Source organism: Aquarana catesbeiana, linkage group LG04, assembly GCF_042186555.1.
Source record: "Aquarana catesbeiana isolate 2022-GZ linkage group LG04, ASM4218655v1, whole genome shotgun sequence".
Classification (NCBI taxonomy): domain Eukaryota; kingdom Metazoa; phylum Chordata; class Amphibia; order Anura; family Ranidae; genus Aquarana; species Aquarana catesbeiana.
The window spans coordinates 63,805,523-63,832,994 of NC_133327.1; the positions used below are offsets into that span (position 1 = coordinate 63,805,523).

General features: G+C 44.7%; 1 protein-coding gene across 1 annotated transcript in view; it reads right to left on the bottom strand.

The window, feature by feature from the left end:
• PTCHD4 (patched domain containing 4) overlaps positions 1-27,472 on the bottom strand; it is a 251,321-nt gene that overhangs the window by 28,519 nt on the left and 195,330 nt on the right. Inside the window, exon 2 of the mRNA XM_073625282.1 lies at positions 26,903-27,383. Coding sequence (XP_073481383.1) covers positions 26,903-27,383 — 481 coding nt within the window. The remainder of the gene's footprint in view (positions 1-26,902; positions 27,384-27,472) is intronic.

Sequence of the window (27,472 nt, forward strand, 5' to 3'; positions counted from 1 at the left end):
GACATGGTGCATGAAATAGCTAGCAGAAGATGGGTACATTGTAGTCATAAAGGGAAGGACATGGTCAGCAATAATATTCAGGTAGGTCGTGGCGTTTAAACAATGCTCAATTGATACCAAGGGGCCCAAAGTGCCAAGAAAATATCACCCACACCATTACACCACCACCACCAGCCTGAACCGTTGATATAAGGCAGGATGGATCCATGCTTTAATGTTGTTTCTGACACTACCATCTGAATGTCGCAGCTGAAATCTTCTATTGCCCAATTTTGGTGAGCCTGTGCAAATTGAAGACTCAGTTTCCTGTTCTTTGCTGACAGGAGTGGCACCCCTGTGTGGTCTTCTGCTGCTGTAGCCCATCTGCTTCAAGGTTCGAATGTTGTGTGTTCAGAGATGGTATTCTGCATACTTTGGTTGTAACACGTTTTTACACTCATTACAACATAGGTTATTAGTACCTAATAAAGTGGCTGGTGAATATACATACAGTACATGATTAGTCCATCCATAATCGATTATTCCATATATACACTTTGTATAAGTGCCTAGGTGCCACAATGTACACTGCACTTTTCCTCAGTGATGTTCACTCCACCATGTTATCCCAAAACAAAAGGTCAGTATGCGCTTTTATGCTATGTGACTCCGTCATTCACATTGTTAGGATATGGTGACTTACTCATCCTCTCCTCAACTTGGAATAAGGCCAAACACCAACCCAGAGAGCAGAGTCTCAATGCTGAAGTATTTCTCCACACACAATTAGGGACATACAAGAGCCAGAAGAAAGAACTTCATTGTGCAGTATTTTTATTAAATGCAATCATAAAACAAAGTGTAGTGGTACCCCCATGGGGGCTGCTGGTGTTTGTGGTCCAACTCCCACCCTGCACAGCCAGGCACATGCATTTCCAGACACACTTTAGTCAAGAATTATTCCTTGTACTTTGTTTTTTGTTTTTATTAAGGGGATATAACTTGGATGGGGATAGGGTACATATGGGATGCCCACTTGATTGAAGATAGGAAATTAGGGACTGAAAACTATATACACCACTGGTATTTACAGCCTCTTCTCTTCACGTCCAGCACATACACTTGCTTGCAGGCTATCACTCCCAGGACCAGCTAGCACTGTTGTTGAGGCCCAAAGCAAATGCCCTTTGCAGGCAGGGACCGCTGGCCCCTATTGTGTAGCAAAATATGGTATGGAAGTCCTAGTGCCATATGTGGCTACTGTCCCTAGTACCACCTCTTCAGGCCCGGCCAGCCCTCCTGGCTGCAGCTGCCTCTTTCCATTGCCTGTGCCACCACAGTCCTCCTGACTGGCTCTGCACTCATCCCAGACGGCTCCATCCCAGTCCTCTTAGGTGTGCCTCCTAGTCCTCCTGATTGTGTGTCACTCACCAGCCCTCTTGGCTGTTCCTTGTTCCTCTTGGAGACTTGCCTGGCAGTGTTCTCCCGCTTACCTCTTTACTCCCAGTGCTTCCTGGCCAGGACACCTCCATGGTTTTAAGAAGGCCCCATCCGCACACGAGCCCAGGCCAAAGGTCACCCCACCCCCCAACTGGGGGGCTCCCTCAAAGTCCACGACAGCCTAACAGTCCATCTCCAACTTCCATCCGAACACCTCCTCCCTAGCTGGGCTGACCCTGAGTATTTAAGGAGGCCTGCCCCCTGTCAATCCAAGTTGGGGATTGGTCAGGGCCCTCAAAATACTCAAGGCAGCTCCACCTTACCTCCCCTCCCCTTTCCAGAAGGTTTTAGTACATTCTAGAAATAGGAGGGAGGTCTCATTAATGCTACATGTGAGTCATCCAGCTCTCCCTAGATTTCTGCAAACCCAGGACAAAACAGACAGGCTTGGCTGGTAGCCAAGCCTGCATAAATTTACCCACACTTACAAAAACTATTTACATTTCTAGCACTAGAGGGTGCTACACTAGCTATGTGCTCACTTTTGCTATGCCCCTCTTGTTGCACTACAGAAACAGAAACAGTTTTTTCCTAGATATGCCACTGCTCCACTTTGCCTGAAGCCGGCGTGTATTCCACCAGATGAATGTGGCGTCAGTGAGGCCCACCTAAATTCCTGCCTCTACGTGTTTTGTCCAAAAGATTCCCTTTTGTGGAGAAATACTTCAGCAGTGTATATACAGTATGGACTAATCATTTATGTCTATCCCACAATACTTTGGGGGCATGGCCTGGTTAGAGCCTGGGCTGTCATACTCCTCCTCACACAGCACACAGGGTTGCAAAATTTTGTACTAAGCTTTTGCCACATTTTATAACAGAATATATAACTACTAAAGTATTGTTTTGTTGGGTATTTTTTACACATTTACATATATTAGCACCCACTTATTTTTTTGTGTTTTAGTATATTGAGTGCATTACAGGGGCACTTGTTTGAAGTGGCAGCTGGGTAATAGGCAATTGACTGAATATTTGGAGGGCTTTGGGTATTCCATTAGGCGCATTTTTTTTTTTTTACTTTGGAACCACTTTGATTACAACAAATGGCACCTCTAGTTTGGGAAATGCCAGCCAACTGTGGTATCCTGTCCCTATTCCACCAAAAATGGTTCCTCCAAAACCCATAACTTTCCTGATTTTCCTTCATAATGATTCATTCCCAGGCAGCAGGGCTGCTGTTAGAAACCATAAGGCACCATACTAACAACAGGGCACAGGGCCCCATACAGCCAACGCTTCATTTATGAATGAACTGACCACTGATGTTTATTCAGGAAAGGAAGGGGCTGGTTAATATGACATATTTATGGACCCATCCCCTACTCTCCATCTTGAAGGATCCTATTGTGTGCTTGCAGCTGCCAGCGGGAAGGAGAGTAGGGAAGTCTTGCAGCACTGCAGAGGTAGGAGGGCATAGAGGGAGGCCTGGGCAGCCAGGGGAAATGTATGGTGAACGTAGCGGGTGATCTGTATGGTGGTGGGGGGGGGGGGGGGGGCAGTTACTGGAACTGATACCCAGTATGACTCTCTCTGCTGCAGCTGAAAGCTAATGGGAGGGAAAAGAGAAGAAGCCAGCTTTCAGCTGCTGCAGAGAGAGACATACTTGGGATCAGTTCTAATAATTGCCCCCCCCCGCCATGTTGATCACCCTCCCTGCCCACATCCAATTCACCCTGCTGCTTGGGCCCCCCTGCTGGCCCCCGTACAGTAGAACTGGTGGTAGCCCTTATCCATGGCCCTGCTGGGCAGTGATGTGGCATACTTTGTCCCTTTCCACAGACCTATTGGTGTGAATTACAGTTGTGCCATAAAGGACAATGGTAAACTAAAATTCGAACAAATAGGATTCTCTCCGGGCACCTTCCTCACCCTCCTCTATGTGAGACAAAATGGATATTTTAGGCTTGCAACATTCCTGCGTAGCAGAGTTACATTGCAAGGAATCAAAAACATCTAGAGCAGGGGTAGGCAACCCCCGGCACTGGTGCTGCAAGCGGCACACAAAGCGTCTTTTGCTGGCACTCGACTCCCTCCTCATCAGCAAAGCAGCGCAGGGAAGTGTCAGTGAGACACTAATGCATTCCAATTTCGGATTTCCCCACACTGCACCTGCACTGAGGGGGAGGCACTGTGCCTCCACACATTGTAAAAGATGGGAAACATTGTTTGGTTCTCCAACTTTGCTGTAGCTGCGATCGTCAGGTTTTGTGATGGGGAAGAGATTGGATGCAGTTCTCCTGGGGGGGTAAAAGCCAATCACAGTCCTGCTAGCCCTGGCCACCATCTGGAGGAAGATGACTCGCTTGGTTGCCACTACCAATCTCAGAAAGAAGGGATTTCACTGTGATTGAGAAAACCACAATCAGGTGATAGTTTGTGGAATTACTGTTGAGCTTCTTGGAACTTTGTTGAAATTATTCCTGAACCTTTGCGTCATTTACTACTGAACCCCTGCACTCTGTGTCCCTTTAAGCCAGAGCCAGTATTCAGGGCAATGAAAATCACACCTAACTTTTCCTGTGGCGCAGAGCGCCGCACTTTTTCTCAGCTGCAGGGACCCAACTTGTGATCCTGCACACAGGCCCACTGCTTTCAAAAAATCCCCCTGACCTGAGCTCATCCTTGCGCATCTATTCCAGATGCTTGTATGTGACATCACACACATCACATACAAGCACGTGAACTGGATGCGAGAGATGGATCAGCAGGATGAGTGTGCCAGGACAGGTAGATGTGTCTCATCTCTGTTTCCTTTCACCACTCTGCATATCACGCATATCATAGATGAGAAAAGGGTACAGCGGTGGAGCAGATGAGCAGGAGGGTACAGCGGTGGGGAAAATGAGCAGGAGAGGGTCACAGGTGGGCCAGATGAGCAGGAGGGTACAGCGGTAGGGCAGATGTGCAGGGAGGTACAATGGTGGAAGAGTTGAGAAGGGGGTTCCGCAGTGGAACAGAAGAGCAGGGGGGTACAGTGTTGGGCCAGATGAGCAGGGGGTACAGTGTTAGGCCAAATGAGCAGGGGGGTACAGTGTTGGGCCAGATGAGCAGGGGAGTTTAGTGTTGGGGCAGATGAGAAGGGGGTTCAGTGGTGGGACAGAAAAGCAGGGGGGTAGAGCAGTGGGGCAGATGTGAAAGGAGGTGTTTTGGTGGGACAGATGAGCAGGGGAGTACAGAGGTGAGAAAGATGTGCAGGAGGTACATTGGTGGGGCAGATGAGAAAGCAGATTACAGTGGTGGGGCATTTGGGTTCAGTGTTAGGACAGATGAAAACGTGATTCAGTAGTGAGACAAAAGAGCATGGGGATACGGTGGTGGAACAGATGTGCAGGGAGGTACAGTGGTGGGGCAGATGAGAAAAGAGGGTACATTGATGGGGCAGAAGTGCAAGGGGTACAGTGGTGGGACAGATGTGCAGGAGGTACAGTGGTGGGGCAGATGAGAAAGGGGGTTACAGTGGTGAGGCAGATGAGCAGATATGTTCAGTGTTAAGACAGATGAGAAAATGGTTAAGCGGTGAGACAGAAGAGCATGGGGGTACGGCGGTGGAGCAGATGTGCAGGGAGGTACAGTGGTGGAAGAGATGAGAAGGGGGATCAGCAGTGGGACAGAATAGCAGGGGGGTTCACTGTTGGGCAGGATGAGCAGGGGGTTTAGTGTTGGGGCAGATGAGAAAGGGGTTCAGTGGTGGGACAGAAAAGCAGGGTGGTAGAGCAGTGGGGCAGATGTGAAAGAAGGTGTATTGGTGGGACAGATGAGCAGGGGTTACAGTGGTGGGGCAGCAGAGCAGGGGGAACAGAGGTGAGGCAGAAGAGCAGGGGGATATAGTGGTGGAGCAGATGTGCAGGGAGGTACAGTGGTGGGGAAGATGAGAAAAGGGGGTACATTGATGGGGCAGATGAGCAGGGGGGGTTACAGTGGTGGGACAGAAGAGCAAGGGGGTACAGTGGTGGGGCAGATGTGCAGGAGGTACAGTGGTGGGAGGGATGAGAAGGGGGTTCAGCGGTGGGACAGAAAAGCAGAGGGGTACAGTGATGGGGCAGGGTGAGCAGGTAGTTACAGTGGTGGGGCAGATGAGCAGGGGAGGTTCAGTGTTTAGCCAGATGAGAAGGGGGTTTCAGTGATGGGAAAGATGAGCAGGGGGGGTTCAGTGTTGGGGCAGAGGAGAAAGGAGTTACATTGGTGGGACAGATGAGCAGGGGGTTACAGTGGTGGGGTAGAGGAGCAGGGGGGGACAGAGGTGGGGCAGATGTGCAGAGGGGTGCAAAGGAGAAAGGAGGTACATTGGTGACACACATGAGCAGGGGGTTACAGTGGTGGGGCAGATGAGAAAGTGGGTTACAGTGGTGGGGCAGATGAGCAGATAAGTTCAGTGTTAAGACAGATGAGAAGATGGTTCAGCGGTGAGACAGAAGAGCATGGGGGCATGGCGGTGGAGCAGATGTACAGGGGGTAGAGTGGTAGGGCAGATGAGAAAGGGGGATCATTGGTGGGGCAGATGAGCAGGGGGTTACAGTGGTGAGACAGAAAAGCAGGGTGGGACAGTGGTGGGACAGAACAGGGTGGTACAGTGATGGGACAGATGAGCAGGGGGTTACAGTGTTAAGGCAGATGTGCAGGAGGTACAGTGGTGGGGCAGATGAGAAAGGGGGTTACAGTGGTGAGGCAGATGAGCAGATATGTTCAGTGTTAAGACAGATGAGAAAATGGTTAAGCGGTGAGACAGAAGAGCATGGGGGTACGGCGGTGGAGCAGATGTGCAGGGAGGTACAGTGGTGGAAGAGATGAGAAGGGGGATCAGCAGTGGGACAGAATAGCAGGGGGGTTCACTGTTGGGCAGGATGAGCAGGGGGTTTAGTGTTGGGGCAGATGAGAAAGGGGTTCAGTGGTGGGACAGAAAAGCAGGGTGGTAGAGCAGTGGGGCAGATGTGAAAGAAGGTGTATTGGTGGGACAGATGAGCAGGGGTTACAGTGGTGGGGCAGCAGAGCAGGGGGAACAGAGGTGAGGCAGAAGAGCAGGGGGATATAGTGGTGGAGCAGATGTGCAGGGAGGTACAGTGGTGGGGAAGATGAGAAAAGGGGGTACATTGATGGGGCAGATGAGCAGGGGGGGTTACAGTGGTGGGACAGAAGAGCAAGGGGGTACAGTGGTGGGGCAGATGTGCAGGAGGTACAGTGGTGGGAGGGATGAGAAGGGGGTTCAGCGGTGGGACAGAAAAGCAGAGGGGTACAGTGATGGGGCAGGGTGAGCAGGTAGTTACAGTGGTGGGGCAGATGAGCAGGGGAGGTTCAGTGTTTAGCCAGATGAGAAGGGGGTTTCAGTGATGGGAAAGATGAGCAGGGGGGGTTCAGTGTTGGGGCAGAGGAGAAAGGAGTTACATTGGTGGGACAGATGAGCAGGGGGTTACAGTGGTGGGGTAGAGGAGCAGGGGGGGACAGAGGTGGGGCAGATGTGCAGAGGGGTGCAAAGGAGAAAGGAGGTACATTGGTGACACACATGAGCAGGGGGTTACAGTGGTGGGGCAGATGAGAAAGTGGGTTACAGTGGTGGGGCAGATGAGCAGATAAGTTCAGTGTTAAGACAGATGAGAAGATGGTTCAGCGGTGAGACAGAAGAGCATGGGGGCATGGCGGTGGAACAGATGTACAGGGGGTAGAGTGGTAGGGCAGATGAGAAAGGGGGATCATTGGTGGGGCAGATGAGCAGGGGGTTACAGTGGTGAGACAGAAAAGCAGGGTGGGACAGTGGTGGGACAGAACAGGGTGGTACAGTGATGGGACAGATGAGCAGGGGGTTACAGTGTTAAGGCAGATGTGCAGGGGGTTACAGTGTTAGGGCAGATGTGCAGGGGGTTACAGTGGTGGGGCAGATTTGCAGGTGGTTACAATGGTGGGGCAGATGAGAAAGGGGGTACATTGGTGGGGCAGATGAGAAAGGGGGTACATTGGTGGGGCAGATGAGCAGGGTGGTAGAGTGGTGGGGCAGATGTACAGGGGGTTACAGTGGTGGGGCAGATGAGCATGGTGTTAGAGTGGTGGGGCAGATGTGCAGAGGGTTACAGTGGTGGGGCAGATGAGAAAGGGGGTACATTGGTGGGGAAGATGAAAAAGGGGGTACATTGGTGTGGCAGATGAGAAAGGGGGTACATTGGTGGGGAAGATGAGAAAGGGGGTACATTGGTGGGGCAGATGAGAAAGGGGGTACATTGGTGGGGCAGATGAGCAGGGTGGTACAGTGGTGGGGCAGAAGTGCAGATGGTTACAGTGGTGGGGCAGATGAGAAAGGGGGTACATTGGTGGGGAAGATGAGAAAGGGGGTACATTGGTGGGGCAGATGAGAAAGGGGGTACATTGGTGGGGAAGATGAGAAAGGGGGTACATTGGTGGGGCAGATGAGCAGGGTGGTACAGTGGTGGGGCAGATGTACAGGGGGTTACAGTGGTGGGGCAGATGAGCAGGGGGGTACAGTGGTGGGGCAGATGTACAGGGGGTTACAGTGGTGGGGCAGATGAGCAGTGGGGTACAGTGGTGGGGCAGATGAGCAGGGGGGTCCAGTGGTGGGGCAGATGAGCAGTGGGGTACAGTGGTGGGGCAGATGAGCAGGGGGTTACAGTGGTGGGGCAGATAAGCAGGGGGGTACAGTGGTGGGGCAGATGTACAGGGGGTTACAGTGGTGGGGCAGATGAGCAGTGGGGTACAGTGGTGGGGCAGATGAGCAGGGGGGTACAGTGGTGGGGCAGATGAGCAGTGGGGTACAGTGGTGGGGCAGATGAGCAGGGGGGTACAGTGGTGGGGCAGATGAGCAGTGGGGTACAGTGGTGGGGCAGATGAGCAGGGGGGTACAGTGATCTGAGGTGTGGAGTTGCAGTAATTGGGGCTGATCTGAGGCGTGAGAGTGCAGGATGTTAATTTCTCACTACTAGTTTACAGCATTTACTTTATAAAAAATCCTTTTCGTGATTAAGAGTGAGAAGTTGACATTTTTTTGTTATAAAAAAATGTCTTTGAAAACATTTTTCGGCACACTGCGCTCAAAAGGTTTCCTACCCCTGATCTAGAGGAATAATCTCATTTAGATATGAGGAAAATAATCTCAATGCAGATATCTGGCCCCAGCACTGTAATGCAGGAACACTTCCCACATACAGTTTCCAGCATATTGCAGAGCTTTTGCTGAATAAAAATAAATGTTCAAATAATAAGGGCAGAGTTCATTGATTTTTGGTGCCAAACTGAAGCCAAGTTTTGTTTGCTTACTGACTGACATGAATTTTTAATAATAACCCTTTAGGCTGCATTCACACCTGATCAGAGAAATGTTCTGGCATTTTTATTCAAGTGTTTTTGAGCATTTTTGCATGCGTACTGTAAATTAATGTTTTAGAGGTATTTTTGAAGAGCTTTACATGTGTATTCAAGCTTCAGGTGTTTTTGTTTTAATCAATGTAAAGCACTAGCGGGAGGAGGCCAGTTCTTACAGGCTAAACATCACCTGAAAATATGCTCATAAACACTTGATTCGAGTGTTTACAGGCAAGCCCATTTAAAGTGATATTAAAGTTAAAGTTTTTTTTTAAATGAAATAAAAAGCCTGATATACTTTCCTGCTGCGTGCAACAATATTGCGCAGAGCAATCCCTTTCCTCTTCTTTGGGGGTCCCCCACCGGCACTCTCTATTCCTCCTGTCTTCTTAATGCCCTTATAGAAAGCCGTGTGATATAGGAGCACTCATGCAGGTGAACTTCTGAGTTGTGCTGTGTGTGTCCACAGACACACACAGTGTGGCTTGCCCATGCCCTACACTTTCTCCTTATATGATTTGACTAACAGCAGCAGGAACCTATAGGTGGGGTGGGGATAGTGCTGGATTGTGGGAGGTGTCAGGTAAGTGTTTAAGGAGGGGTGGAATAAGTAGTGTTTTTTTTTTCCTTGTATAAACAGAAAAAAGAAGGAGAGAAAAGGACCACTACCTAAGTGTAGCATTTATTAAAACATATTTGTAAAATGAAAAACAATAAATATGCACTCACATTTAAAAGACATTAAAAGGTGTATCAATAGGTCTCCAGCAGGTGGTGACCTTCCAGGTGGTCAATGGTGAGCAAGCCCCTGGGGTAAGGTGCTTCGAACTAGGACGTTGATTAGGGGAACACCAGGAAGAGCTACAGAAATGTTTTATAGGTAGAGGGTGGGCCAGCATCAATCACTACAGGTCTATAGGAAAATGGCTGTTGTGCTCCTCATCAACAAAGTATATCACAACACCACAACCGTGGCCAAAAGTTTTGAGAATTACACAAATATTAATTTTCACAAAGTCTGCTGCTTCAGTGATTTTAAATCTTTTTGTCAGATGTTACTATGGTATACTGAAGTATAATTATATGCATTTCATAAGTGTCAAAGGTTTTTTTTGACAAATACATTAAGTTTATGCAAAGAGTCAATATTCGCAGTGCTGACCCAACTTTTTCAAGACCACTGCAGTTCACCCGGTCATACTGTCAATCAATGTCTGGGCCACATCCTGACTAATGAGAGCCCACTCTAGCATAATCAATGCTTGGAATTTGTCAGAATTTGTGAGTTTTTTGAGTCTTTTCTGTTCACCCGCCTCTTGAGGATTGACCACAAGTTCTCAATGGGATTAAGGTCTGGGGGTTTTTTTGGCCATGGACCTGAAATTTTGATGTTTTGTTCCCCAAGCCACTTAGTTATCACTTTTGCCTCATGGCAAGGTGCTCCATCATGCTGGAAAAGGCATTGTTCATCACCAAACTCTTCTTGGATGGTTGGGAGAAGTTGTTCTCGGAGGATGTTTTTGTACCATTCTTTATTCATGGCTGTGTTCTTAGGCAAAATTGTGAGTGAGCCCACTCTCTTGGCTGAGAAGCAACCAGTGTTTAGGGAGGTTAGGGGGGCTATACAACTAAATGAAATATATTTTTACCTTAATGCAGACAATAAGGTAAAAAGTGTCTTGTCTTTATAACCACTTTAAGTCTCTGGAGTCGAAAATGCCCACATTTACCTCAAAAGTAGCTCATGTAGGTATAGAGTTTCAGGTGTTGGGATAAAGGCATCTGAGCGCTCATATTACAATTACATTAAATTTTGTTTGTTGAGAGTTTTGGAGCTTTGAGCTTCAAGTTACAAAATGCTCAGCTGTGAATGTGTCCTCAAGGACCAGAGGTGATTGAAGCCTACATAGCGCCTCAGGTCAAGTTTAGCAGTGTCAGTATGCATTGGCGCATTTGACAATAACCCTATGACTAATCTGTTTACCCAAATCAATTTTTTTATTATATGCTCAGAAATGGATAAATTTTTTTTTAAAGCGTGGTAATTTACACACAACAGTGTTTAATCAAAATGTAGAACCTTTGTTTTAATACATGTAATTTTCCTGATGCAATAGGGTTGATTTACTAAAGCTAGAGAGTAAAAAATCTGGTGCAGTTGTGCATGGTAGTCAATCAACTTCTAACTTCAGATTTTTCAATTAAGCTTTGACTAAAAAAACTGGAAGCGGATTGGTTTCTATGCAGAGCTGCACCAGAATTTGCACTCTTAAATGCTCCTCAAGTAGATATCCAAGACATCTTTGCCTGTACCCAACATATCTAGCTCTGTAATTTTAAAGTGACCCTGTTGCTAGGTTAAGAAGAATGCAAATAGTGCCAACCTCTGAAAGGAGGCAATAAATGCTTACCTGTCTGATAGATGGAGAATCTATTTTCTTCATTCTCTTGAAAAGTGTCTCCTGCTACGCAATGGGGTCCCCCCCACTGGCTATTCATTAACCATTGTTGTCTGTGGTGAAATATTGAGTGTACAAAGAAACCACAACACCCAGCAGGAGACACAATATCTGGCACACCTGAAATTGTTAGATAAGGAAGAGGGTGAAGAATGGACTCACCGGACAAATAAGTATTCCACTTCTTTTACAGGATTTTGTTTTTAAAACTAGGGTTTTTTAAAGCGGTAGTAAACCACACATGACTGCTGAAGCGCAATGGGCCTAGGTACAAATTAATATAACACAATAGGATCAAATCCCCCGCCACCCTTGCCCTTTTACCCCATTAAATAGAACACTTACAACCATTAGGTTGGAAAAGGCAAGGCCGCAGTTTTATTAAATTCCAACACGTAACATGTGAACATATTTAACCAGTTACAGTCGTACTGCGAGCACTCGATTTCAAAAGGGGGAAGTGGGGCCTGTCCTTACCATAATTGCTGGACAGACAGCCTACTTCCAATTTTTTCATCAAGGGCATAACCCATTACAGCAACTTTAAATGCTGGCAAGGTCAAGAAACCGCAGCAAGCTGTGACATACCATAACAGAGGAAAAAAGGGGCATCCAATTCTTCCGAAAGACCCAGAATTCCCTGGGGCACACGTTCCCTGAGCTCAGGCCCATTTCATCCCCCATGTTTCCACCAATCATCACCATCCACCTCTTTGTCCGGCACCTGGCCATGCCCCCATCAGTCAAGGCTCTCTTTCCCTAGGGGGGGCTCAAGAGGCCTTCATTTTTATTTCTTTTTATTTTAAACCCTGCAGGACAATGGCATAATGTACCGGTATGCATAACATTATCAAATACTTACCTTTGAATGAAGCCCGCCAGCGGCGAGCTGACAGGGCTTCCATCTTCACCCAATCTTCCTTCCGGGTTCATGTCCTCCGTCCGTCCGATTGGCCACACCGAAATGACGTCAGTCCCGCGCATGCACACTGGAGTCACAGATCACAGCACGGAGCTCTGAAGGGACGGCACGGATATGTTGTCCCTTCAGAGCGCAAAAAAAAAAAGGGTTACTTCCACTTTAATGCAGGAAATACACAATGCAAGCACAGGAGGTTCGTGTAAGGTCTAAGAACTAGTATGCATCCTGCAAGTCAAAGGATAGCAGCTTCCATCTCACAAACAAAATGACATATAAAGTACACTTTGTACTTCTGCCCTTATTTGACCTCTGTTTTTTTCACACATTAGTTGCAAATTTATTGTACGTGAAAAGATGACAAATTTCAAATTGTAGTTCTATAAGCATACCGGTTCCTGCACTCTTCTGTGTTGGTTGGCCCTGGACTGAGTCTATATATTTGCGTAGTTTTCCAGCTGGAAAGCAAAGCTTCCTGGTGGTTTAAATGCAATTTAACGTAACATATATTTACTTTACATGCTAAACTTTCCTGGATATTTTATGCTATTACCAGAGGGACACTGAACAGATTAGATGAAGAAGAAAATGATATCAAATTCTTTTAGTATTCCCACAATCTTCTCTTCTCTCTAAAACACAAATATAATATTGATTCTACAATCTGTCTTCTGTCATCCTTTCAATATAAGTTTCTCCTGCTTTTTTTGTTCAGAACAAAAAGTAAATTACCTTTTTAATATTGTAAAACCTTTGGGCTTTACTTCTGAAACGCAATAAAATGTAAACCAGTTCTGGAATCCATTTAAAGCTTTATATATACATACATACAGTATATATATATATATATATATATATATATATATATATATATATATATATTTGTGTGTGTGTGTATATATATATATATATATATATATATATATATATATATATATATACACACATTATATATATTTTTGTATAGCATTGCTTCCATTCTGAACACATGAATAGATTACCCACAGGACACTACCAGCTGATCGACTTATATCAGATTTAAAATCACTTATTTGCAGAGATGAGACAACAGTTGATTTTTGTATACCGCCCTATAGCAGTATTACTGCTACAGGGTGGCAGCTGTGCTCCAGATCACGTACTGTATATATAAATGATTCTGGTCTTCCGCCTGCAGGGGGGGCATCTCTAGTGGGCCGCTTCTGCTGTGAAAGTTCACAGCAGAAGCCGATCTGTGGGTGTCTGGCACTCAATATTCTCCAGCACCCGCCGATCGCCGGTAAACTACACAGAACGGGGATCTGTCTATGTAAGCAAGGCAGATCCTGGTTTTGACAGGGGGGGAAGGCAAGGGTTCTATGTCTCTGCAAAGCAGGGACTAGAATCCATGTCTTCCCCTAGTAAAAGCAGCACACATAGTAAAGTAAAACACTGGCTAGGCACAGATTTAACCCTTTGATCACCCTAAATGATTAACCCCTTCCTAGCCAGTGTCATTAGTACAGTGACAGTGCATATTTTTAGCACTGATCACTGTATTAGTGTCACTGGTTCCTGCAAAGTGTCAAAAGTGTTAGTGTCCGATTGACCACCACAATATCGCAGTCCCACTATAAGTCGCTGATTACCGCCATTAGTATAAAAAAATAAAAATAAATAAAAATTCCATAAATATATCCCATAGTTTGTAGACGCTATAACGTTCACGAAGACCAATCAATATATGCTTATTGGGATTTGTTTTTACCTTAACCACTTCAATACAGGGCACTTAGACACCTTCCTGCCCAGACCAATTTTCAGCTTTCAGCGCTGTCGCAGTTTGAATGACAATTCAGCGGTCATCCATCACTGTACCCAAACTAAATTTTTATCATTTTGTTCCCACAAATAGAGCTTTCTTTTGGTGGTATTTGATCACCTCTGCGGTTTTTGTTTTTTGCTAAACAAATAAAAAAAAAAAAAGTTTTGCTTTTGTTTCTGTTAAAAAAAAATTGTAAATAAGTAAGTTTTCTCTTTCACTGATGGGCACTGATAAGGCGGCACTGACAGGCACTGATACGGCGGCACCGATGAGGTGGCACCAATGAGCGGGCACTGACGATGGGCACTGATATTCGGCACTGATGGGCACTAGTAAGCGGCACTGATGGGTGGCAATGATATGCAGCACTGATGGTAATTGATAGGCAGCACTGATGGGCACTCATGGGTGGCACTGGGTGGCACTGGTTGGCACTGATGGGCACTGATAGGCGACAATGATGGGCACTGAAAGGCGGCACTGCTGGGCACTGATGGCACTGATAGTGTGGCACTGATAGACGGCACTGATAGGCAGCACTGCTGGGCACTGATGGGCACTGATAAGTGGCACTGCTGGGCACTGATGGGCACTGATATGAGGCACTGATAAGCATCCCTGGTGGCACTGGCAGTGGTAGGCATTGGAGTGGGCACTGATTGGCAGCTGCCTGGGCACAGATTGGCAGCTGCCTGGGCACATAGTGGTATTTCCCTGGGGGTCTAGGGGGCATACCTGGTGGTCCAGTGAGGTGGCCATCCTGGTGGTCCTGGGCGGCTTCCCTGGTGGTCCTTAACAGGATCCAAGGGGGGGCTGTGCTGATAAACAATCAGCACAGACCCCCCCCCCCTGTCAGGAGAGCTGCCGATCGGCTCTCCTCTACTCGCGTCTGTCAGACGTGAGTGAGGAAAAGCCGATCACCGGCTCTTCCTATTTACATCGTGATCAGCCGTGATTGGACAGGGCTGATCACGTGGTAAAGAGTCTCCGTCAGAGACTCTTTACCTAGATCGGTGTTACAGGGTGTCAGACTGACACCCCGCAACAACGATCGCCGCAATGCGCGCCCCCGGGGTCGCGCAGCAGCTCGATATCCTGATCACGTCATATGACGTCCAGTCAGGAACATCAAACCACTTTGCCACCATCATTTTGTAATAGGGCGGGCGGCAAGTGGTTAAACATGTAGCAGAAGACATATTGGCCCAAATTTATGAAGAAATTTGATTTTTTAAATTTTTATTGGATATGTTTTGTAAGAGAATATAAAAAATATTGTTTTTTTTTTTTCAAAATTGTCGGTCTTTTTTTGTTTAAAAATGCAATGGTGATCAAAGTCCACCAAAAGAAAATTCTATTTGTGGAAAAAAAACCCATAAATGTTATTTGGGTACAATGTCGCACAGCCACGTAATTTTTAGTTAATGTAACTCAGTGCCGTATCGCAAAAATTGGATTGGTCATGACGAGGGGTAAATCTTCCGGAGGTCAAGTGGTTAAAGAGCATGTTCACTTTGCAATGTGATATTTCACTTCCCCAAAAAAAAGTCAATATAATGCAATAAAAATGTAAAAAAAGAATGGTCTAGAGTGGTTAGTGGGGTACCCCAAGGCTCTGTCCTGGGACCAATTCTGTTTAATTCATCTAATTTATTTAAATGGTTCGGCTGCATTTGGAGTATTCCGTCTAGTTCTGGTCACCAATCCTCAGAAGGGATGTGCTGGAGCTGGAGAGAGTCCTTAGAAGGGCAACTAAATTAATATGGGGACTAAAGGACCTCAATTATGTGGAACGACTACAAGCGCTAAATTTATTCTCCCTGGAGAAGAGATGCTTGAGAGGGGATATGATTGCGATGTACAAATATCTCAACGGTGATCCCAGCGCAAGTATGAAACTTTTCAGTCCCAGGGAGTGTAAGAGGACACGGGGACACATGGTGAGACTTGAAGAGAAGCGGTTTAACCTTAACCTCCCTGGCGGTATGATTATTTCGGATTTTAGGTGCTGAAAGCGGTACAATTATTTTGCATGGAAATTTGGCGTTTTATATTGTAGGCCTGTAATTCTTAACAATAACACACTTATATCTGTCCACCAAGAGTCTAGTAGATATCCCGGATATGATGAAGTTTGAAACACAAAATCATAAATTATAATATAATAAATAAATATAAATAATTAAAAAAATAATAATATAATAATAATAATAAAATTAATTTCCCCACGATTCACTATCGCTCAGTTCTGCAAGTGTTCTAATTTACCATCGCTGTTTTCTAGCTGATCTAAAGCCACTTTTGACGTAAAGGGACACTTTTTGGTTGCTTTGGACAATCTCCAGTTTCCAGGCAGAAAGAACAGTATGTATCATATAAAACTGCATGCAGGGCAATGGACAAAGCACTGGGGACAAAAGGGATGTGAAATGATTTCATACAGTACTGTAATCTGTAAGATTACAGTACTGTATGTGTTATGATTTGTACATTTTTTTGAATTTGCCGCCAGGCTCCGCCCCCGTGTGTCGCGCCGCTCGCAGGGAACGGAGCCTGTCACGGAAAGGCTTCGGAGGAGGACAGAGCCCACGGACACTGCGGGGGACATCGCAGGATCCTGGGGACAAGGTAAGTAACACCGCACCAGGATCCTGCAATGTAATCCCGAGTGTGGCTCGGGGTTACCGCTAATGGGACTGAAATTTAACCCCGAGCCACACTCGGGAATACCGTCAGGGAGGCTACGCTGCGTAGGGGGTTTTTCACTGTTATGCCCCGTACACATGGTCGGATTTTCCGATGGAAAATGTCCGATCGGAGCGTGTTGTCGGAAATTCCGACCGTGTGTGGGCTCCATCGGACATTTTCCATCGGATTTTCCGACACACAAAGTTGGAGAGCAGGAGATAAAATTTTCCGACAACAAAATCCGTTGTCGGAAATTCCGATCGTGTGTACACAAATCCGACGCACAAAGTGCCAAGCATGCTCAGAATAAATAAAGAGATGAAAGCTATTGGCCACTGCCCCGTTTATAGTCCCGACGTACGTGTTTTACGTCACCGCGTCTAGAACGATCGGATTTTCCGACAACTTTGTGTGACCGTGTGTATGCAAGACAAGTTTGAGCCAACATCCGTTGGAAAAAATCCTAGGATTTTGTTGTCGGAATGTTCGAACAAAGTCCGACCGTGTGTACGGGGCATTAGGGAGGTAGGGATGTGAAACTCTCTTCCACAATCAGTGGTGTTGGCAGGAAGTATGGATAGTTTTAAAAGACTCTTGGACGTGCATCTTAGCGAAAACAATATAGGGGGATATGGGAAATTATTTTTTTTTCTACACACACACACCTACACAGGTTTAACTGGATGGACTGTTGTTTTTATTCAACCTTACCAACTATGTAACTATGTACCAACTATATGTAAGTGAATTTGCACTTTGCAGCTTAGTAATTGAGGTGAAGCTATACAGACTTCAATCATCCACTCATGTGTGAACTAAATTCAGTATTTTAAAAATATTATTATTTCACTTTGCAAAGGGATTTCACTGTTAATTTTATGTTACCGTGGCAGTTGTAAAGTCTCCAAATGCATATATACAAGCAATGAGCATTTAAAGTGTGCTAAAGTGGTTTCTCCAGTAACGTTATTATATATAATAATATTGTTCGAAAAGCCACTGTAACATCCCTTTAAATGGCACTAAATCCAAAACATTTTGCATAGAGTACATTTTTTGTGCCCAGATGGGGAGATTTCTCTTCACTTCCTGTCCAATACCAGCAACAGGAAGTGAGGAAATCCCTCCATATTGAAGGAAGTAGCTTTTGTAGCCTGGTCCACCAGAACTTGTGTCCCCATTGAAAGAATTCCCATCCACTGCTCTTTTGGATTTTTTTTTTCACTTTTACTCTCGGTGATGATGGCCACCAGGACAAATAGAGAGGGTAAATCTCCCTAAAGAGGGCACAGACAGCAAAAAACCCTGACAGGTTTTCTAATTCCTCTCCACTCTACACAAAACTAAACAATAGCTTTTGGTTTTATTTCTGCTTTAAAAACTGTAGAATCATGCTCTCGGAAATGCAGCATTGTTTAGAGACTGAGGGTACCAATATGTCATCACTTCCATTCCATTATTTAAAAAATAAGGATGTAGATGTAGGATCACATAGGGACTGCCCACACAAAACACGCTCAAATAACCAATGTAATAACTACAGTGCCTTGCAAAAGTATTAACCCCCTTGGCTTTTTACCTATTTTGTTACATTACAGCCTTTAGTTGTTTTTTTAATCTGAATTATATGTGATGGATCAGAACACAATAGTCTAAGTTGGTGAAGTAAAATTAGAAAAATATATACATAAAACTATTTTTCAGTAATAAAAAACTGATAATTGGCATGTGCGTATGTATTCACTCCCTTTGTTAAGAAGCCCATAAAAAGCTCTGGTGCAACCAATTACCTTCAGAAGTCACATAATTAGTGAAATGATGTCCACCTGTGAGCAATCTAAGTGTCACATGATCTGTCATTACATATACACACCTTTTTGAAAGGCCCCAGAGGCTGCAACACCTAAGCAAGAGGCACCACTAACCATACACTGCCATGAAGACCAAGGAACTCTCCAAACAAGTAAGGGACAATGTTGTTGAGAAGTAAAAGTCAGGGTTAGATTATAAAAAAAATATCCAAATCTTTGATGATCCCTAGGAGCACCATCAAATCTATTATAACCAAATGGAAAGAACATGGCACAACAGCAAACCTCCCAAGAGACGGCCGCACACGGACCGGGCAATGAGGGCATTAATCAGAGAGGCAGCACAGAGACCTAAGGTAACCCTGGAGGAGCTGCAGAGTTCCACAGCAGAGACTGGAGTATCTGTACATAGGATGACAATAAGCCGTACGCTCCATAGAGTTGGGCTTTATGGCAGAGTGGCCAGAAGAAAGCCATTACTTTCAGCAAAAAACAAAGTAGCATGTTTTGAGTTTGCGAAAAGGCATGTGGGAGACTCCCAAAATGTATAAAGGAAGGTGCTCTGGTCTGATGAGACTAAAATTGAACTTTTTGGCCATCAAAGAAAATGCTATGTCTGGCGCAAACCCAACACATCACATCACCCAAAGAACACCATCCCCACAGTGAAACATGGTGGTGATAGCATCATGCTGTGGGGATGTTCTTCAGCAGTCAGGACTGGGAAACTGGTCAGAGTTGAGGGAAAGATGGATGGTGCTAAATACAGGGATATTCTTGAGCAAAACCTGTACCACTCTGAGTGTGATTTGAGGCTAAGACGGAGGTTCCCCTTCCAGCAGGACAATGACCCCAAACACATTGCTAAAGAAACACTTGAGTGGTTTAAAGGGAAACATGTAAATGTGTTGAAATGGCCTAGTCAAAGCTCAGACCTCAATCCGAAAGAAAATCTGTGGTCAGATAGGCATCCCTGGTGGCACTGGCAGTGGTAGGCATTGGAGTGGGCACTGATTGGCAGCTGCCTGGGCACAGATTGGCAGCTGCCTGGGCACATAGTGGTATTTCCCTGGGGGTCTAGGGGGCATACCTGGTGGTATGCCCCTCTTTAAGTCTGTGGTCAGACTTAAAGATTGGTGCAAACCATCCAACTTGAAGGAGCTGGAGCAGTTTTGCAAGGAGGAATGGGAAAAAATCCCAGTGGTAAGATGTGGCAATCTCATAGAGACTTATCCAAAGCGACTTGGAGCTGTGATAGACGTAAAAGGTGGATCTACAAAGTATTGACTTTAGGGGTTGAATAGTTTTATGCACATTGACTTTTTCTGTTATTTTGTCCTATTTGTTGTTTGCTTCACAATAATAATAATAAAAAAAAAATTTCAAAGTTGTGGGCATGTTCTATAAATTAAATGATGCAAATCTTCAAACAATCCATGTTAATTCCAGGTTGTGAGGCAACAAAACATGAAAAATGCCAAGGGGGTGAATACCTTTGCAAGGCACTGTATGCGGTTGCTATTATAAATTATCAGGGAAAATGCCTAAAAGTGATTATAAATGTACATTAGCTGCTAAAAGAAAAGAACAACATGCAGAAACCTATCGTGAAGCATCCAGGAAATCTGCCCCACTGGGTTTATTTATCATTTAAGGACAGTGAGCAGAAACATACAAATTATTCCTTCACACCCCTGTGTCCAATTCTGCATCTAGAACCGCTTGTTAGCAACTCAGAAACATCCCTAATATAGAAGCATGTATCAAACTTGCCTAATACTGTCTCAAGCTTGTCAGGTACTGTCAGTGCAACTATGGACACCAGCCAAGCTTCTATGGAACAAGGGTTTGGAGCAATTTTATCCTTGGCCATTAAGACATATGCAGTTATTTTATTTGTACTGAGAGTGTTAATATGTAAAACCTTCCTGTTCTAAAGGAAAACGTCTATTTTCATTTAAAATGGCAGAGACAATTTTGTACTTAAAGTATAAGTTCACCTTTGTTCACTTTTTTTTTTCTAAATTCCAGTTCCCCTATGTAACAATGTATCATTTATATACTTTTTTTTGCAAAAATATCAAAGCTTTCCATTAAATCTATAGACACTTTCTTCATTTGTCCTTATCAGTGTTTCCAAACGTATCCATTGCTTTTGCCTTACTTCCTGGTCAGACTTTAGGTCATGACACAGGAAGGAGTTCACTAGCTGACCTCATTAGCACACACCCTGCATCATCCACCCTCCTACCTACCCACCCGTTTCCAGCTGCATGTTTTTTAAATGAAATGCAACCAATCAGTGATCACCCTTCTCACTAAATACACAATATACAATCAGATCAAATCTTCATACAAGTACATAGGAATAGGAGGGAATGAACAGAAACACTCAGCTGTCAAGCCCCATTCACAACTCTGCATACCGGGAACCATGAGTTTTTTTGGGTTTTTTTAGCGAGGGGGGGGCGTTTTGGAGCATTTTGACTCATCACACATAGGGTATTGGTACATAGGGGAGCTGGAATTTAGAAAAAAAAAAAAAAAGCAGAACAAAGGTGCACTTATCCTTTAACCATGACCAGGCCATTTTTGGCGATGCGGCACTGTGTAACTTTAACTGACAATTGCGCGGTCGTGCGACAGTGTTCCCAAACAAGATTGATGTCCTGATTTTCCCAGGATTTTGCGCTATAAACAAAAAACGAGCGACAATTTTGAAAAAAAAAACAAAACAATATTTTTTACTTTTTGCTATAAATATCCAAAAAAAAGTAAAAAAACAAATTTCTTCATCAGTTTAGGCCAATATGTATTCTTCTACATATTTTTGGTAAAAAAATTGCAATAAGCGTATATTGATTGGTTTGTGCAAAAGTTATGCCCCGTACACAAGGTCGGATTTTCCGACGGAAAATGTGTGATAGGACCTTGTTGTCAGAAATTCCGACCGTGTGTAGGCTCCATCACACATTTTCCATCGGATTTTCCGACACACAAAGTTTGAGAGCAGGCTATAAAATTTTCCGACAACAAAATCCGTTGTCGGAATTTCCGATCATGTGTACACAAATCCGACGCACAAAGTGCTACGCATGCTCAGAATAAATTAAGAGACGAAAGCTATTGGCTACTGCCCCGTTTATAGTCCCGACGTACGTGTTTTACGTCACCGCGTTCAGAATGATTGGATTTTCCGACAACTTTGTGTGACCGTGTGTATGCAAGACAAGTTTGAGCCAACATCTGTTGGAAAAAATCCTAGGATTTTGTTGGCGAAATGTCCGATCAATGTCCAACCGTGTGTATGGGGCATTATAGCGTCTACAAAATAGGGAATAGATTTATGGCATTTTTAATCATTATTCATTTTTTACTAGTAATGGCGGCGATCTGCGATTTTTAGCGGGACTGCAACATTTTTCTGGGATCATTGACATTTATACAGTGATCAGTGCTATAAAAATGCACTATTTACTGTGTAAATGTCACTGGCAGGGAAGGGGTTAACACTAGGGGGCGATCAAGGGGTTAAATGTGTTCCCTGGGAGGTGTTTCTAACTGTGGGGGTATGGGACTGACTGGAGGAGGAGAGAGATTGCTGTTCCTAATCACTAGGAACAGCAGATCTGTCTGTCCTCCCCTGTCAGAATGGAGATTTGTGTTTTTACATTGACAGATCCCCATTCTGGCTCTCTTTCCCGCGATCGCACGTGGCCGGCGGACATTGTGGCCACGCGCATCCGGTCCCCCCGCCGTGCAGCAGGCGCACCTGCTATGGCTCTTAAAGGAGCAGACGTATAGCTACGGTGATTCGCGGGAAAGAGCCGACCTGCCACAGTATAATGACGGCGGCTGATCGTCAAGTGGTTATAGTTATACTGTTATTCAAAGCAAAGTGTACACAGTCCCTCCAGTGACACTGACTCACCTCTACAGCACTCAAAGAAACATAGAAAAGTGGCATCGGAAAAAAGACCAAGTGGTCTATCAAGTCTGACCCATTTTTTTTTAATTTATACTTTTTTTTTTGTTGAGTATAGATCTATGTTTGTCCCAGCATGTTTGAATCCACTTACTGTTTACCCCTGCAGCTCCTTCCTCCATTGCAGCTGCCAACAAAATAATGAATGCTATCTGATGTCAGAGCTCAAGGATATCGGCTTCCATCATGTGAGAGTGCTCAGACATACAATTGGCCACTAGGCCCAAGCACTGCATCATGGGAGGAGGTCACTTGCTCCCCATACCTGAACGCACTGGGCATTTTGCAGTGACAGGTATGGAGTAAGGAGCACCAGGGAAGCCTAGAGAGGTAAGTAGTCAGGGTTTTGGATATACATTGACTTTAATGGGTGTTGTAAAGTCTATTTTCAATTACAACATATTTTGAATGACTACTACAATGTTTTCCTTGTAACAAAAAAAAAATGTAATATAAAATGGCTGGAACTGGTTTTGAAGAGTATTAGGATAAATAAAAAACGCCAGTAAATGTTCCTATTTATCCAGGTCATGGTATGCCAAGTAATAGTCACATTCAATTGGACATGTTCTGAATTGTTGAAAAAATTCCCCAGGTCTTGAGTGTTGGGAACATATCCCACCGCATTTATAGCCGCATGGATGACCCAGTCACTTTAAATCACAAGCTTTCACACCTTCCATCATGTTCTTGGACAATTAACCCCGCCATGACACATTTAATGACATTATGGTAAGTGGCTTAATGTGACTGAGTTGCTGGTATGACTAATAATGTTGGAACTTTGGAACTGTGGAAGCCACTTTGATAAGTAGCAAAGCATCTTCAATGTTATAGAATAAGTTCAGTTGGATGTGACCACCTACTACTATCTATGGTCACAATAATATTATAATATGTTATGTGCAATATTACATTGCTCCCCATGCCAAACTTCATAGAAGCCAAAAGGGTCATTTCACAAAGCACACAAATAAATGCCTTTACTTTAGCCATGTGACGGGCCGGCAATTTTAAAATCTTATTGAATTTAACTGAAAATTATTGCCACTTTTTTTTTCAAATAGCTTTGGAAGTGAGCCTATTGTGTCCATATCTTGCCCTGGTGTTGGATAATAATTTGGAAACTGTTGTGTAGAAAACAGTTAAATGGCTTTATATTTTAACTTTATTCCTCCTTCCTTTTGGATTTTGACATGGTATGTATGTGTTCCTCTTCCATAATCAGTAGCCAGTAAACCATCCACCTGAAAGAACGTATTGGCATCTTTCTCAAGATATTTGTTTTGATCTATAGAGCTGAATACATTGGGGTGGATTTACTATAGGCAAATATACTGTGCACTTTGCAAAGTGCAGTTGAACTCTGCAAGAGCAGTTGCTCCAAAGCTTAGTAAATGAGGTAAGGCTTCACTTTGCAAAGAGTACCCAATCACATAAAAGGAAAATACTGCATTTTTGCTTGCACGTGATTTGATGATGTAAGTAAGCAGAGCTTCTGCTCATTTACTAGCTCTGGAGTAACTAAACTTGCAGAGTGCACAGTCTATTTGCCTTAAGTAAATCAACCCCTCTGTCAAGATCTATCCTGTAATAATAAACCTTATTAAGGTCTTTAGTTATGTCTTCTACTGGGTCGTCTATCTGTGGATTTTGTTAAAATGTAATTTATTGTATTCTATCATGACTTAGGACTAGATTAGGGATTGGCGAACGGTTCTGGCCAAGCATAAGTTTGGTCCGAACATGGCCCATTTGGGTGTTCGCCGAACACCCAAATTTTCTGTGCGCTTTGTGGGATGTTCGCCTGCTGAGATTGTTAAGGAGCAGGGCCGGGAAGCCGGCCGCCACGTCCTTACCAACGGATGAGTCATTGGCTGACAGCTGAATGAATAAACCCATTGCCGAATTTGCCGACAATAGAAAATTAAAAAAACAAAAAATGTCCCTTTGGGTCTGGTATGGATTTTAAGAGGAACCCATGCCATCATTTAAAGAAAAAACGTTTAAAGAAAAAATGTTGATGGGGACAAGGGCCTCTTCCCCAGAATCCTGGGTGGTGGTTGTGGGGGTCTGCGGACAGGGGACTTATCGGAATCTGAAAGCCCCCTTTAACAAGGGGCCCCCAGATCCTGCCCCCCCCATGTGAATGAGTATGGGGTGTCAAAAAATAAAGGCAGTTTTTGACGCGAAAAAAAAAAAACACTCCGCCCTCGACGAAGGCTAACCGCTGAATGCCTGCTCCTTCGTCTGACAGTTCTTAAAGCGGAGCTCCAGCACCCCACCAAAAAAATATTTGAACACTTTTTTCAATCGGCTCTCTAATGTTGTCACTGACCGGTGCATGTTGGGACCCCATACCCTTTTTATGGCCAATAACTTGCAAGTCTTCAAAATGGGGACTTTTGATTTTTCATGTTCGGGTCCCATAGACTTTAATAGAGTTCATGGCTCGGGTCTGCTCTCTGGTGCTGTCACTGACCGGTGCATGCTGGGTCAGTGACGTCACAAGGTGGTGGTACCACAAGGTGATGACCCCATCCCTTACATATTCAAGAACTGTCAGACAAAGGAGCAGGCATTCGGCGGTTAGCCTTTGTTGCGGGTGGAGCGTTTTTTTTTTAAATAAAGGAAGTCTGCCCACTGTCTTTATTTTTGACACTTTTTTGGTGAATGGGTAGGGGTACAATGTACCCTTACTCATTCACATAGGGGGGGATTTGGGGACCCCCTTGTTAAAGGGGGCTTTCAGATTCTGATAAGCTCCCTGCCTGCAGACCCCAACAATCACCGCCCAGGGTTGTCGGGAAGAGGCTCTTGTCCCATCAACATGGGGACAAGGTGCTTTAGGGCGGGGTGCCCCAAAGTACAACCCCCATGTTGAGGGCATGTGGACTGGTATGATTCAGGAGGGGGAAGTGCTTGCTCGTTTTCCCCATTCCTGGCCTGCCAGGCTGCATGCTCAGGTAAGGGTCTGGTATGGATTTTGGGGGGAACCCACGCCGTTTGTTTGTTTTTTCTATTACCGGCAGTAACTTGCAGCTGCGATATACAAATTTAAATGTATTTTTTTTAAAACAAAGGAATTGTCAGAAACTGTCTCCTGTCTTTGTTTACTTTGACACTTTTTTTTGGTAAATGAGTAGGGGTACAATGTACCCCATACTCAGTCACATGGGGGGCGGGATCTCAGGGCCCCCTTGTTAAATGGGGCTTCCAGATTCAGATAAGCCTCCATCCCGCAGACCCCCACAACCACCGCCCAGGGATATTGGGAAGAGGCCCTTGTCCCCATTAACATGAGGACAAAATGCTTTGGGGTGGAGGGGCAGAGCCCCCCTGCCCCAAAGCACCCCCCCCATTTTGAGGGCATGTGGCCTGGTATGGTTCAGGAGGGGCTTGCTTGCCCCCTCTTTCCTGGCCTGCTAGGCTGCATGCTAGGATAAGGGTCTGGTATCGTTTTTAGGAGGAACCCCACACTGTTTTTTTCATTTTCCTTTTTTCCCATTATCAGCAATAACTTGCAGTTGTGATAATCAATTTAAATGTCATCTTTTTTCTTTACAAATTACAGTGTTGCTGCAGCAGGTCCTACACTGTACAGATGTGCCACTTTACACACAGACTAAAGGGACACCCCCCCCCCCCAGGCACTATTTAAAGGAATTTTTCATTTTTATTGTTTCTCTTTAAGCATAATTAAAATCACTGCTCCTGTAAAACAATCTATTTTAAAAGTTTTTTTTTTGCATTGATACATGTCCACCAGGGCAGTACCCTGGCCCCCATACCCTTTTTATGGCCAATAACTTGCATACAAGTCTTCAAAATGGGGACTTTTGATTTTTCATGTTTGGGTCCCATAGACTTTAATAGAGTTCGTGGCTCAGGTCTGAACTTTTTAACTGGGAGTTCTGGTGCGAACCAAACTGGGGGGTGTTCGGCCCATCATTACAGTCTGGGAATCACTATTTACACAGCAGCTGAAGCCGAATAGCTATAACTCATCAATCTTGGTTGGACAGTTGACCATTTGGGAAATGTTCAAATCAACTACATGAGCAGAATGCATGCCTGCACAAACTTTCATCAGTCTTACTGAGCACCTCCAGATCCTCCAATAAACAGATACTTTTATATGTAATATTAGCATTTCCTAGTGGAGTGGAGAACTGTCCTGCCCCCTTTTGCCTCTTACATTCTCTTAAGGCCCAAAGGCAGTATGGGAGCTTGCAATGGGTTGTCCATTGTTTAACCAATATTTTTACTAGCATAATTATAACTTGCATATTGGAGCTTAGATTCATGGAGGGTTTAAAAACTTAGCTACATTCTTCACCACAAATCAGTTTAGACATTAATGTTATACAGAAATGTACAAACCCCTTGCTCTATAAAGTTCTTAAAACACAGGATATCTTTTTTTTTCTAAATCAAAGACAGTATAATTACCCATGGCAAAGAATGGTATTCCCAGCAGAGTCGAGTTGTATTTTCCATCAGTAACGAAAAATATCCCTGCCGCGGTGACAATGGAGATACAGATTGTTAGTACTCCGAGTAGGCCCAGAAAAGGCTTGCTGCGTAGACAGTCTTTCATAGAGCTGGAGAGAGTGGCAGCCAGAAGAACCAGCATGAGACTCACCACTATCTTACTTCTAGACAACTCTATGGTTTTCTGGAAGTCTCTTAGCAAGCTGAACGAAGCCATTGAATAGAGCTGAATGTCTGGGTGTTCCTCTTGCAGCTGGTGAATTAGTGTGCAAAATTCATTTTCCCACTGCTCGTTGATGTGGTCCTGGATCACAGAGCCATAGTTCTGGAGGTAGTAGGTCATTTGAATGGCTCTGGCGGATTTGACCCGCTGATCCTTGCTGTTTGGCACTTCGGCAACCCCACCCAGCTGGTGTCCAATAAAACTCTGCCTTCCATTCTGTACAGAAATAAAACAAACAGTTACATTAAAAATCTTACATAGACAAATAATGATACCATTTACACTTGACTGGAAAGGTTAACTTT